Source organism: Mauremys mutica, chromosome 9 (assembly GCF_020497125.1).
Source record: "Mauremys mutica isolate MM-2020 ecotype Southern chromosome 9, ASM2049712v1, whole genome shotgun sequence".
NCBI lineage: Eukaryota > Metazoa > Chordata > Testudines > Geoemydidae > Mauremys > Mauremys mutica.
This window is the reverse complement of record NC_059080.1, coordinates 95,930,198-95,944,525: the sequence shown is the minus strand read 5'-3', so window position 1 is coordinate 95,944,525 and position 14,328 is coordinate 95,930,198. Positions and strand designations below refer to the sequence as shown.

Sequence of the window (14,328 nt, the reverse complement as noted above, 5' to 3'; positions counted from 1 at the left end):
ATATGCAAGAATAAAAGAATATGCCTTGTTTTCCTCTCAGTAATAAAAAATCCATTTCTTTCAACACCTATCTTTCATACATGTGGAATAATTATATTGTCTTGAAAAATCCAATTGTGTACTCCTGCCACAACTATCAGGCAGCTATCATCATCTGTGTGTTGAAAGTTGGAGGAAAATTTCTACAGGGACATAAAGGACACTCCAAATTTGTGCCATACCATGAGCTTTCTTCAGTTAAAATCAGAATTAAATTTCAAGCTCTTTTTCACTTGCAGAGATCAATTTTATAATGCAAAAAATCATTTATCTTGTTGAGTCTATACCATGACACATGCACAACCACAAAGGGGGATGCACTTCCATTCATTTCTTTTATGTATTTACTTGTAATGTTGACTACACCAACTAAGAAACAATTCTGCTCCATTTACTTCTGAATGACATCCCAGACAAATCCTCTAAACATACAACCCAATGTTACTCAACAAGCTTATTACTATATGTCCCTATAGGTCTTTCATACAGACACCTATGAATAGGATCAAATGGCTCACCAAAAACATTTTATAATTCCCATTTCCAACATTTGGTTTTAATTTAGTAGATAATTTAGGCTAATATGTTTAGTTTGGAAATACGGTAAGTAAAGTATTTCCTCCTCTCCCCCAATCCCTCAAAATCTATTCAGATTTCCCCTCCTTCACAGAAAGAGAGAGCTGAAGATTTTACCCTGATTAAAATTCCTAGACACATTCATAAGAAATGAAGAGCTTTAAAATTTAGGCCAAAATTATAGTGACAATTGCACTTATGGTTGTTGCTCAACAAATTTCAAAGGAAAATAATTTAGTTAGTAGTCAAACTGCCTAGTTCTTCCTTTTAATTTACTTTGATAAAGGATGCACTGTCACCTAACATTACAGCTCAGAGCCTATTCTGTTCTTTTATCAACATGCCACTTTTGTCTCAGTTTTTAATTCAGCATTTCAACCATGATTTTATTATTTTTATATCAGTACAATGTGCTACTTTCAGACATGTCCATGAACAATTTCCTCCCTAAAGCTTGCTAAAGCTTAACTTTCCTTGGCATTTTGTGTCTACCCTTTTTTCCCCAAATTGATATTTAAATATCCTGAGAAATTAACACTTCTAGGTAGAAAGCTTAAACTCAGAATAAAGTTATACATGCACAAAAAGAGGGAGGAATACGCCTCAGACAATAAGAAAAAACTCAAAATTAAATTCCAGCTCTGTACTATGAAAGTTACTCAGCAACTGTATTATTACACTGAAGTTCAGATATTGCATAGACAAAAGGCAATGCTAATTTTAGTCTTCAATATATGATGCACTATCAGAAGGAGCGCTGTTCCCTGAGGGTTAGACTCTACCTAATAAGAACTATAATTTAAATATTTTAAGCTTCCTGGTAGTATAGGAACAAATGTCTTTTCCAATTTTCTACATAAAAACAAACATTTCAGAAGAGACATGTAACATGCTCAAGGAATACCCTCTCTCAGTGTCCCTAAACCACTTGTTTTCTTACTTCATTTACAGGAAAATTCCCCCTAGCTGATCCTAAACAAAAAAATCCTGTTCAAGTTTGGAGGCCAAATAAGTTTAGACTTAAAAAAAAAAAAGATAGTGTTGCTGCTATTCCTATTATTCATTCTCACTATAGTTTCAGTTTTTTCCTAAAATCCTTTCAATGGAAGAGAGGTGAGAAAAGAAGAATTTACATAAAAAAAAATAACCTGGTTGCAAATGTGTCACCTGTACTTTGCCAGAAGAAATGACCTTGTATTTCCAGAACTGCTTTGTCAGATCAACTCTGTTACTGCTCTTATCTGCTGGCTCTCAAATCTTCATGCAAGCAACTAAAGAATTGTGTGTGCCTTTTTAAGGCATTGATATCAATGCCAGGTTCCTAGAGAATTAGTTAAATGGGGTCAAAACTATACAGGACACAACAGCAGAGTTAAGAGTAACCAGACAAGTCAGGATTCTTTCAATTTAATTAAAATAAAGAAGGAATTATTTCATATTCAGCATCTTCCTCCCACCTCCATTAGAAAATGAAACAAGAATTTAAGTTGCAAGCAAATTTGACTAAATGATAGGGAAAATACAAAGAACACCTGCCTATACATTTCAAAGAAAAAAAATTAAATTGTAATCCAGACTACAGTAACATTGAATTAAGATAATACATATTTTGGGTCATATTTTCACATTTTTGAAAGATATTCTTTTGGCCTTGTGTTTCAAGATGCCTAAGGAATATATAACAGCCTAGTAAAACAAAGTTTTGTCTTAACATATTTGTTCTAAGTGTCAATTAGGATTCATTGTGTCAATCCATATAAAAAGGAAAAGGGTTCATTGCTAGACCTGGACTGTAAATATACTTTTATCGTCATCCAAAAAATACTTTCTAGGCTTTCTAACTGCAGGATAAATACCCTACCTGCGCACAAGAAAAAATAGACTGACCAAGTATAGTAGATATTGGTTTGTATATGCTACAGTAACCTATATGTATAGTTCTTTTTACCTTCCTGTGATTATTATAAATAGTAAACTCCAGTGTCCTAGTTTGTCACCATATACTCGCCTAGTTGGGTACAGGGCGTTTTTCATACATCACACCTTCCATTCTGAGAACTAATATAATAGTCCAGGTACAGTAGTACAAAAGATAGCATGTTATTTTAAAGGCAGATTATACTTTAGGACTGCCCACCTTAACAGTGACCCTTTAATTGTTTTTCTGCTTTCTATGTTGCCTTTTTGCAATCTTAATTTTTACTTTCAAAGTGCATAATGGATTTTTTTGTTCTACCCTCACATGATTAGGTGTAAGGATTTCAAGAATTTAGCTTCTATTTAAAGCCTGTCATCCAGGCTAAATAGGCCAGTGCATTGTGTCTCCATCTTCTCCTTCAAGTCCCACCTTAAAAATCATTCTTCCATGAAGCCTATAATCCCTAGGATTCCTTTCAAAAAAGAAAAATAGAATGCATCACCAAAGAGGTCCTCAAGAACAAAAGAAAAAAATTGATAAGCTTAACAAATTAACTTGGTTTTTATTATATTGCATCTTTCATCTACAAGTAATCTGTTAGACTAAGATCCTTGTGACAAACACATTGTCCTCTAACTTGACTATAGAGTGTCTAACACGTCTGATGCTGCCTATGTGTTTCTACATGACTGTACTCACCTAGGACACTGGAACCTTGATCCAGATTGAGGGCTTTTGACACTACCCCATACGATTAATCACTAGAAATACGTTATAATAGTAACAGAAACCTATTAAAAACTGACTTGTGGGTCAAATATTTTGACTGTTATTAAGAGGGTGCTTTTTTACAGGCTATGTACTCTTAAATAATCTATTAAAACTGAGTTTTAAAATTAAAACTTTCTGGAAACTGCAGTAGCCAGCTGCAACAATAACAAGCATCTCCAACTTGTGGAAGTTAGTTGCAAATCTGATTTAAAATAATATACTGGCAGTACCTTAAATTATTCATGCTTTACAAAACTGGAAACTAGCTTTTCTCTTGTAAGCGAATTTACGTAGTGGAACAATCACTTACTGCAACTTATTTTTACTGGTATAATGTGCATTGGCCAGAATGTACAAGAAATTCTTCATTTTTATCAGAGTAACATTTTTGGTGAATACTTTAGCCAATAATATTACAATATAAACTTAGAGTGGACACCTAGTTGATAGGATTGGGTTAATGCAGGAGTCTTGCACACAGAAACGTGAAATCTATATAATGGTTACAGTCTACTAGTCACTGGTTTAAGTATCCATCATTTAAATCACAAATATCAAAACCAAAAAAGTTTGGTACAATTAGAAATTGATGCTTAGAAGAGGCTCATGACTAGAGCAAAAGATGAGACAAGATACAAGTGAAAAAAACCCCAAAGCATATAATTAAAATGCCAAACCCTATCCAGAATTTCCAATTGCAGTTTTGAAAGTCGTCTTTAACAATAATCTCTTAAAAAATCACACTGCTCTGCAAGTCAATTTAAAATTTAGAGTTTTATAAAATGAGATATAAGTCATATATGAGGCAGGCAACTGACGTTTCTCTTTGGAGCAGACAGCTGGTGGAACATAGGACCATTGCTGCATGCTTCTGGAACACACTGAACTGAAAAAAAGCCCTGGTCAGCAGTAAAACGGACTATAAAAGAGAAATTAGAAGGAGAAAATACTCAGCAAGTTCAACTTTTGTAACACGATTAAAAGACAACATATTAATTGGGTGACAGAATGTGCCCATTCAAAGACACAAGGCAAGATTCTCTCCTGTGTGGAGATCTACGAGGGAGATTGTTCGCATTGGTTATAGCTCCCTGATTCTCATGCTTCCTGTGTCCCAATACAAGATAGAGAAGCCCAGAAGCTGCTCTAATTTACAACACTATAATCTGTAAGGGATCATACATCCGCTATGAATTGGTGGAGCTGAGCCAGGGGAATTCTCAGCTAAGTAGGGGTGGCAAGATTCCTCCACTTTTGCATTGCTCAGGCAGTGCAAAGAAGCCAGATTCAGGGCAGAGAATCTGGACCACAATCTTGACTGGTGGATAAAATGACCAGAAAAATGTAGAATCACTGAGCAATCAGACATTTTGATGATGACTTCAGAAATTAAGGATCCTTAGTAATAATGTTTTAGTTCAAAATAGAGCACTTACAGTACAATACAGAAAAACAAGAATAATATATAAATAATAAAAGCAGTGAAATTACTTCGTGACAAAATGAAACTACCACGCAAGGCCTTTAGTGCCAAAATAGGCAATATAACCAAATGCTATTCAACTTGCTGAGGTTGTAGAAAAAAATGCAAATTACCTCATAACTCATTCCCCACTCACAAAGTCTAAACAGAGTCCAACACCTTGAAGAAAAAAAATAAATCTATATTTACAGGGACCTATCTCCTATCAGCAAGTCAGGCTTTGCTCATTGTATGTATGGTACTACATGAAAGCCCATGGTATATTAAGAAAACTTTTGCTGAGCAGCAACTAAAATTTAGAACCAAGTAATGATTATTAAATTGAGAGGCTAGATGAAGAAGTCTATTAAAATTAAATGAGATAATTAAACAGTACATAAAAACATAAGAATGGCTGTACTGGGTCAGACCAAAGGTCCATCCAGTCCAGTATCCTGTCTACCGACAGTGGCCAATACTAGGTGTTCCAAAGGGAGTGATGATCAAATGATCTCTTTCCAGCCATCCATCACCATCCTCTGATGAACAGAGGCTGGGGACACCATTCCTTACCCATCCTTGCTAATAGCCATTAATGGACTTAACCTCCATGAATTTATCCAGTTCTCTTTTTAAACCCTGTTATAGCCTTCACAACCTCCTCAGGCAAGGAGTTCCACAAGTTGACTGCACTATGTGAAGAACTTCCTTTTGTTTGTTTTAAACCTGCTGCCCATTAATTTCATTTGGTGGCCCCTAGTTCTTATATTATGGGAACAAGTAAATAACTTTTCCTTATTCACTTTTTCCACATCACTCGTGATTTTATATACCTCTATCATATCCCACCTTAGTCTCCTCTTTTCCAAGCTGCTCCATAAATTTTGTCCGTTTTCTAATTAAGTCCGCTAGGGCAGGTACTGTCTTGATTCATGTCTTGCACAGAGACAAATGCATTGTCAGTGCATGATAATATTCAGGTTCGCTGGACACAGGAAAAAGATAGATACTCTGCCAACTGCAGCCTTTTGGTACTCTTGGATTATTGCTTGTGAAAATTGAGAATCCAGGTAGCTCTCAGCATCTTCCCTGGAACTGCTCCTAGGTAGATTTTTTTTTATTCGTTTGAATAGTGCAAGAATATACTAGCTTGAGAAGCTCAAGAACTCTACAGAACAGCAGTTAGAAAACAGCTCCAGAGAGCTTTTCTCACTCAACAGGGCTTTCCAAAAGGACTTCTTGCAGGGCAGTTTAATGAAATTATCACAAGTTTGCCATTCTTTTCAGCTGCTGACATTGCAATGACTTAACAAAACAAACATGAACAAACACTGCCCAAATAGCATTATACCAAACACTGCCTAAATCAGGCCACACACAGTTATAAACAGGGCTTCTGATTATTGGTTTTAACCAATAAACACTGATAAAACACTCCTGATTTAAACAAAAATGAAATTGGTGCTTATCCAACAAACACTAGAAAAACAGCAGAAATGGTGTATCTAAGGCAGTGGTGTTCAATCTTTGTTCCACAGACCCTAAGATTTCCAAAGGGGTCCGCACCTCCATTTGAAATTTGTTCGGGGTCCGTAAATGAAAAAATGTTGAAGACAACTGATCTAAGGGCTTGTCTCTACATAGAGCAGCAATGTGGACGTTGGGGGTATTTCTACCACACACTAACGTGTTGTGCATTAATTTGTCCAGGTAGAAACTGCTGGTAAGAACTGAAGTCTCCCTAGTAGGTTTGGCAGGCGTCCAGTTTTCGACCCGAACGTGCTGTCAAAAAGGGACCCTGGTGACTCTGGTCAGCGCTAAAAGTCTGGTCGGCGGCACAGCTGGGCTAAGGCAGGCTCCCTGCCTGCCCTGGCTCCCAGAAGCGGCTGGCATGTCCAGTTCCTAGGCGCAAGGGTGCCCACAGGGGCTCCACACGCTGCCTCCGCCCCAAGTGCTGGTCCACAGCTCCCACTGGCTATAAATAGCTTAAAATTTCTACAACTTTATATTCAAAACCACAGCTTCATGACAGCTTCTTCATCCAGACTGGATCAGGAGAACTACAGTAGTTCTTCGCTGTATAGAGACAAGCATCATAAAATGATTATTGAATAAGACATCCCATGCCTTATAAACGCCTGATATGTACCAGTTAATCTCAGGTATACCACAAAGAAGAAACATCATGGAAAATAATATTCCTGGCTGCTTTTTTGGAAGGTTTTTGTTTGTTTTTTTAAAACAGGGTTTTCTTTTCAAAACTAGACAGTTAACTCCAAATCGGCAACATAATGGATATATCCTTGGCTATGTCCTAGGGCAGGGGTGGGCAAATTTTATGGGCTGACGGCCACATCTGGGTATGAAGTATCAGAGGGGTAGCCGTGTTAGTCTGCATCCACAAAAACAACGAGGAGTCCAGTGGCACCTTAAAGACTAACTGATTTAATTGGGCGTAAGCTTTCGTAGGTAAAAAACCCACTTCTTCAGATGCATGGAGTGAAAATTACAGAAACAGGCATAAATATATATTGGCACATGAAGAGAATGAAGTTACCTTACAAGTGGAGAACCAAGTTGAAGGCCAATTTAGTTAGGGTAGATGTGGTACATTCCCAATAATAGATGAGGAGGTGTCAATACCAATACCACATCCACCCTAACTAAATTAGCAGGAGCTCGAGGGTCAGATTAAATCAACTGGAGGGCCGGATGTGGCCTGCGGGCCATAGTTTGACCACTCCTGTCCTAGGGCATCCTCTATCAACAATGTTTTTAGTTCAAAGTCATGATTAAGAGCATCTTAGGGCAGGTCTACACTGTAGCACTTCAGTGAAGATGCTACTATGCAGATGGAAAAGCTTTTCCCCATCAGTATAATCTACCTCCATGAGAGGCAGTAGCAACATTGATAGAAACCCTCCCATCGACTTAGCGCTATCTACAGTGGGGGTTAGGTCAGTATAACTATCACTCAGGGATGTGGATTTTTCATGCCCCTGAGCAACAGTTATGCCAATGTACGTTTACAATGTAGACTTGGCCTTAGAACATAATATAAATTTATTAGGAATCTGACTCCGCATACTGCACCTATATGCTTGGGTAGATCTTCTATTCACTTTTGTGTAAAAGAGAAACAAGTATCCTAGATGACAAACATTTTTATATTTATGCTTCACTTAGATGCAACAGAGTGGTCAATCACATATGACCCAAAGAACAGGCAACTCTAAAGCCTCCCAGAAAGGAAATAGTGGCAGGTTCATAGCATCTACAGAATAACCCAATAGGAAATACTTTATGTGAATAACTACTCTTAAAAAAAATCTTTTAGCTAGTTACACCAAAATTAGAGTACTTTCTGACACATCTAAACACTCCAAGATATGCAAGATTTGAACTACAATGCTTTGTTTAATATATTATAAATAATCACTAACTAAACTGCTCTTTCAAGTTTCACACATTTCACTCCAGAACACTAGCATTTCAAATGCAGTATGTAGAACTTTAAAAATTTATTGTTTTAAAGTGCCATCATTACTGCTAAAAAGCAAAGTGACACTTTCATTCTATATCTACGAGGAGTCCTTGTGGCACCTTAGAGACTAACAAATTTATTTGGGCATAAGCTTTCGTGGGTTATAACCCACTTCATCAGATGCATGGAGTGGAAAATACAGTAGGCAGGTATAAATACACAGCATATGAAAAGATAGGCATTGCCTTACTGAGTGGGGGGGGTCTCTGCTAACGAGGCCAATTCAATTAGGGTGGATGTGGCCCATTTCCAACAGTCGACAAGAAGGGGTGAATATCAACAGAGAAATTTTTTGTAGTGACCCAGCCACTCCCAATCTTTATTCAGGCCTAATTTGATGGTATCGAGTTTTCAAATTAATTCCAGGTCTGCAGTTTCTCATTGAAGTCTGTTTTTGAAGTTTTTTGTTGTTGAAGAATGGCCACTTTTAAGTCTGTTATTGAGTGTCCATGGAGACTGACGTGCTCTCCTACTCATTTTTGAATATTACAATTCTTGATGTCTGATTTGTGTCCATTTATTCTTTTGCGCAGAGACTGTCCGATTTGTCCAATGTACATGGCAGAGGGGCACTGCTGGCACATGATGGCATCTCTCCCATTGGTAGATGTGCAGATGTTAATTCTATGTTAATGCAGTGTTCTATTAACTGCTCTTTACCAACCTGGCTGCATTTTTCTGCAGAGTTGGTTGCATTTATGAAATTAACCAATCCTCAACAAATCCACTCACCTACTCTCTTTGTGTAATCTAAAGATTAAATATGGTGAGGGCACCAGCATTTTTGCTGCTTGACTGCTGCTTCCAAGATACAAAAGCACATTCCACCCTCCATACCCCATTCCTATAACTATTGATTGTGCTGGTCCCACATCCACCTCCTCTCCCACCACACCCAATACATACGTTAACTGGCAGCTAGTAAGATAACCTGGTTAGAAACCTACTGCATGACTTGTTGCATGTTGGCATTATGTAAATAAAAACTAAAGAAGATGTTGCATTTTTAAGTTTTACTAATTAGGCCAGGAGTCGGCAATCTTTCAGAAGTGGTGTGCCGAGTCTTCATTCATTCACTTTCGTTTAAGGTTTCGTGTGCCAGTTATACATTTTAACGTTCTTAGAAGGTCTCTTTCTATAAGTCTATAATATACAACTAAACTATTGTTGTATGTAAAGTAAATAACGTTTTTAAAATGTTTAAGAAGCTTCATTTAAAATTAAATAAAATGGAGAGCCCCCCGGACTGGTGGCCAGGACCCAGGCACTGTGAGTGCCACTGAAAATCAGCTCACGTGCTGCCTTCGGCACCCGTGCCATAGTTGCGTACCCCTGAATTAGGCTAACAACACAGACAGTTATTAATGTAATATGCAGAAATTTAGCACAACAAAACAGAACTTAGTGATTGGTATTACAGATTCATGTGTGTACACTGAACACTAACCTCTAGTCTTACTAACATTATCTTGCTCTGTGTTCATCAATAATGTTATCTCTAAGAACACAGCTTTATTATATGACTAGTTAATAGGAAAACAAATATTCAAAACAATGTATAAATATTAATGAAGATATGTACAGTTTTGCAATTCTGTAAAGTGTTTATAGGCTTGTGAGAAATACTATATAACAATATAGTAACATTAGCTTGAAGGGAAACTATATTTTAAAACATAGTAGTTTTAGATTACATCTAGACAACAAAAGTATTTTCAAATTGGATTGTTCTCTCCTTTTCTGCAAATTAATCTGTTTATACCCCCTCATGCTTGTTGCTCATGTGCATTAGAATGGTAACCTACATGTTCAAACAGCATAATGAAAGACTATATATCTCCTTGAAAGAACAGAGGGACAGAGTAGAACAATTACTCTCTTCATGGTGGTGAACGCTAATAAGTTCATTATACATTGTACTTTAAAAAATGAACACAGTTGTTGCTTCTCCTGCTTCTTTTATATGCTTCATTTTTTAAACACACACTACATTTTCAGTTTCTTCAAATCCAGTCCTCCTGAGAAGCTACTGCTAGTTTCTATTTATGGCCTTCCCAGTTATGAGGGCTCCAGAGCCCTCCCAACACAAGAGAGATCTAGGCCAATCACTTAGCTGTACAAAACCAGAGGTTTGCATAGACCTTCACAGACAAAAACAAGGAAAGGTCACCAATCTGAGGAATTTACTATCTAATTCCTCAACTGAGAATCAGGTTCTATCAGTAACCCGTTTCCCCTACCATCCCTCCTACATCTCAGAGAAAACCAGTCTTCTTGCTGTTTTCCTTGTGCACATAGGTGTTCAGATACTATGGTGATCCTACTTCTGCATATATCACCAGTAACAAACAATATGCAGTACTGGACTTTCAGTAAAACAATTTTTAAAAAAGGGTATGTGAAACGTTAGTTTTGTATTCACATAAAATATAGATAGATGCAGCCTCAGCAGCATATCTGACCTGCCCATTGACACCCATTCCCACACTGCTTCCCTGCCATTTTCCATACTCTTCTATAATATTTCTTTCACTACTCCCACTCACTGAAATCAGGCTCATTCATACACTCAAGTTTCTAAACTTCCCATCTACAGGCATACTTTGTTTCAAGACCCATTGCCACACCCAACACGTCCAGCACACACCTCCAAATATATCCAAAACAAAGCATATTTCCTCCTACCCACTAGATTCTGCTTCTACATCCCCACAATAGCCCCAGTTCTCCTTGAACATCTGTGCCGTCCATGGCACAATCAAACCTATTTCTGGTATCTAACTTTTTTCTCCTGCAGCTCACCAGTTTCCCTAGTATCTTCTCACTATTTCACCCCAGCTACTCAGCACTACTATGTTCTCTTCTAATATAACTGTTTGTTGAACCTTTATTAACATTAAAAACTACAAATAAAATGAAACTTATGTGCCATTTGTTATTTTTATAAAGAAATGAGAGATCACAGCTTCATCTTCAGATTATCTGAAAAAATACCTTTAATTCACCTGATTTTTTTTTAAGTTACAGTATTTAAAATATTAAATTAAGAACCTTCTTAAGAAAATTACAACTGTCAGCTTGCAATGAGAAGTTCAATATCTGCAGTGGCTGAGCTGTGGGCTCAGACAACCCAATGTTTAACTTTAAAAATAAACAGCAGGTAAAGTAATTCAAAATGTAGGATAGGTCTATGTACCAGGATTTTTGCATATAAAGTCACTTTTTAGCCACACTTTAAGCAGTTACCTTAAATCTACTGGATCATCTTGAGCATGCAGACTATGACACATAATTACCTTTCTACTCCAAGACTAAAAAGATCTTTGAAGAACTGTTCATATTACAGTGCAATTGGAGAAGAAAACCATATCTTATATATTAATATCCAGAACTGATTATACTATTTCAAGGTACACCTTGTGGGAAAGAGACTAGATATTTAAAAAAAAAACCCAAACTATTTACAGACAGGCTCTACAGTAATTCCATCTTCATGGTAAACATGAAAGATGGATGCACTATATCAAAGCCTTCAAACAGCCTAGCAAACCTTTTGAGTGTGGATGCAATAAAACTAAAGTGTATAGACAGATCTGAGATAAAACAATTAATTACCAGGGACATAAAACTTCAGCATCACACCAAAGCAATAAAAACAGTCAAAACTGGCAATCATATTGCCACTGGCAGCTCTATGCTTCAAATAAATTACATCAGAAATAATCTAAACTATAGCTCTCTTCATGACTATAAACTGGTTCAAAAAAGGCAAATCATGTCCACAAAAACGACAGTCTTGGCTTTGTTCTTCTTTACTTTATAAAAAAGTGACAGTTTGCAATTAAACAAACTAGAATAAATGATGAGAGAGAGAAGCTCTAGCCACACTAACATTTTGTATAAATCATGCCAGCCATAAGATAAGTGCAATGAATAAATAAACGTTTAAAAATAATGGAAGCATCTATCCATGGGACAGTCTAAAAGCATTTATTTAATTGGGAGTGTGTATTTCATTTTTTCATTATAAATTGGAAGGCATTGAAGGGCTACTGACTTTTATTTTATTGACAAATTATTTAAAGGGAAACAGCAAACATCACTGTACATTTATTTTTGTAGTGGCCGGGATAATATGTGTGTTATTGTACAGTTGCCTTGTGTCCCTATCAGAGTACTGTGCAACAGGCATATCAACTCTTGCTCATTTGAAGGAGTCTCCCTTCACTACTAGTCTGTCATAAGGCAATTTTTAATCAAGTGTCCGACTTCAGATAGAAGATTTTGTTACGTTACCAATTAAGTTTAAAATCTTATTCATTCAGTTACCTCGGCTTCTAAGAGCTCACGTATTTAGAATTGGGACAGGCAAGAGAAGACTCCAAAGGTTTTGTGCTAGGAAGGAGGAGTCCTAGAATTTGTCCACCCACTGAAAAAGACATTGTCATTCTTCTCTCAAGAGTGTGAGCGCCCCCCCCCCCAAAGATAACAGCTGCAGGAACATATTTTATTCCAGACCAAACAAAAAAACCCCTCGGATTTCAGCCGCCCTGCCACGTTTGACTCCTCTGAGCGCTGTTTTACACACATCCCGCAGTCAGGAAGAAAGACTCGCTCGTTTCCTCACCGCCGTCAAACTGCACCACGCCTGCCATGGGGGAGGGGGAGGCCGCCTCTCGCTTCCTTCGGGGTGAGACAGGTTGAGGAGCCGGAGTCCCGGACTCCTTCAGACCTGCCCCAAGCCTCCCTCGTTCGCCGCGGCCCCGCTCGGGACGGAAGGGCTCGGTCCGGGCGTGTTTCAGAGGGAACCCGGGATTTCGGGACCCTGCTGGTGAGCCGCCCCCGGGCACGGGGCAAGCGGGGGGGGCTGGTAGAGGGGCGACGCGGGAAAGTTCCGCCCGCAGGGGCGGCTCTGAGGTGAGGGCAAAAGGCGCCCCCCCCCGCCGCCTACCAGTAGGAGGGTCGCTTCCCCCCCCGCCGCCTACCAGTGGGAGGGGCGCCCCCCCCCCTCGCCCTCGCGCCGCTCCCCTGGGCGAGGCCTAGCGCTCCCCGGCCCCTCTCGCTCAGGCTGCCCCATCGCCGGCCCGGAACCTACCAGCTGCTGGCGGATCCACCGTAACATCCCCCCGGCCTTGCGGGTCCCGGAGTGGGGTTTCCCCTCGAAAGCGCCGCTCGATGCCGCCGCCTCAGTGTAGCCGCCCGCTGCCGCTCGGCCTCCCCATGGCGCAGGGACGCGGCGCCTCCTTAGGGGCAGCGCAACCCGCCCAGCACCCCGAGCCGGCGGGGCCGCGGCCGCCCGACAACCGCCATCAAACAGCCGCTGTTGTCACCGAGGCAGGTTCTCCCCGCGCTCCGCCCCGCCCCCAGGAAATGACGAGAGAGCAGCAACACCGAGTGGGGGGCGGGGCCTGCAGAAAGGGGCGGGCCGGAGGGGAAGGGAAAGTTAGTGGGGGGGGGACAGGGGGAGCTGAGGAAAAGTTTCAAACCTTTGTGCTTCCGCCTAGGCTGCCCCTCCCACTTCGGAGGCGCCCCCTTTAAACGTCTTGAAAAATCAACTCCTGTTGCTTTAAAACCCTCCTTGGCTGCGATGCCTACAAATCCCTCAACAAGAACCAAGCTGCTGCTGGGCTGAGACCACTGCTTAGCCTGCAGACCAAAACTGGCTCAGTGTTTCCAGGTTTCAGAGTAGCAGCCATGTTAGTCTGTATCCGCAAAAAGAACAGGAGTACTTGTGGCACCTTAGAGACTAACACATTTATTGTAGTGTTTCCAGGCATTCCCCCATCTGTATGTATCCAGCTGTTGCCTGCTCTCAAACGTAATTGTATAGTCTGAGGCAGGGACTGTCTTTTTGTTATATGTTTGTACAGGGCCTACACAATGGGGGTCCATGTCCATTACTAGGGGTCTTAAACACTACAGTAACATAAGTAATAAAGCTGGGAAGAAGCTGGCGAAAAGCAGAGGAAGCAGTTAGGCAAAGTATAGCAACCTATGGAGAGCAAGCTGGGGGGAGGA

The 14,328-nt window shown here is 39.6% G+C and overlaps 1 protein-coding gene across 3 annotated transcripts in view; it reads right to left on the bottom strand.

Annotated features, from left to right (window-relative positions):
* ATP11B (ATPase phospholipid transporting 11B (putative)) overlaps positions 1–13,662 on the bottom strand; it is a 99,046-nt gene extending 85,384 nt beyond the window's left edge. For all 3 annotated transcript variants that reach the window (XM_045030344.1, XM_045030343.1, XM_045030345.1), the window contains exon 1: positions 13,406–13,662. In XM_045030344.1, the coding sequence (XP_044886279.1) occupies positions 13,406–13,432 (27 nt within the window). In that variant the 5' untranslated portion in view covers positions 13,433–13,662. The remainder of the gene's footprint in view (positions 1–13,405) is intronic.
* Positions 13,663–14,328: the final 666 nt, after the last annotated feature.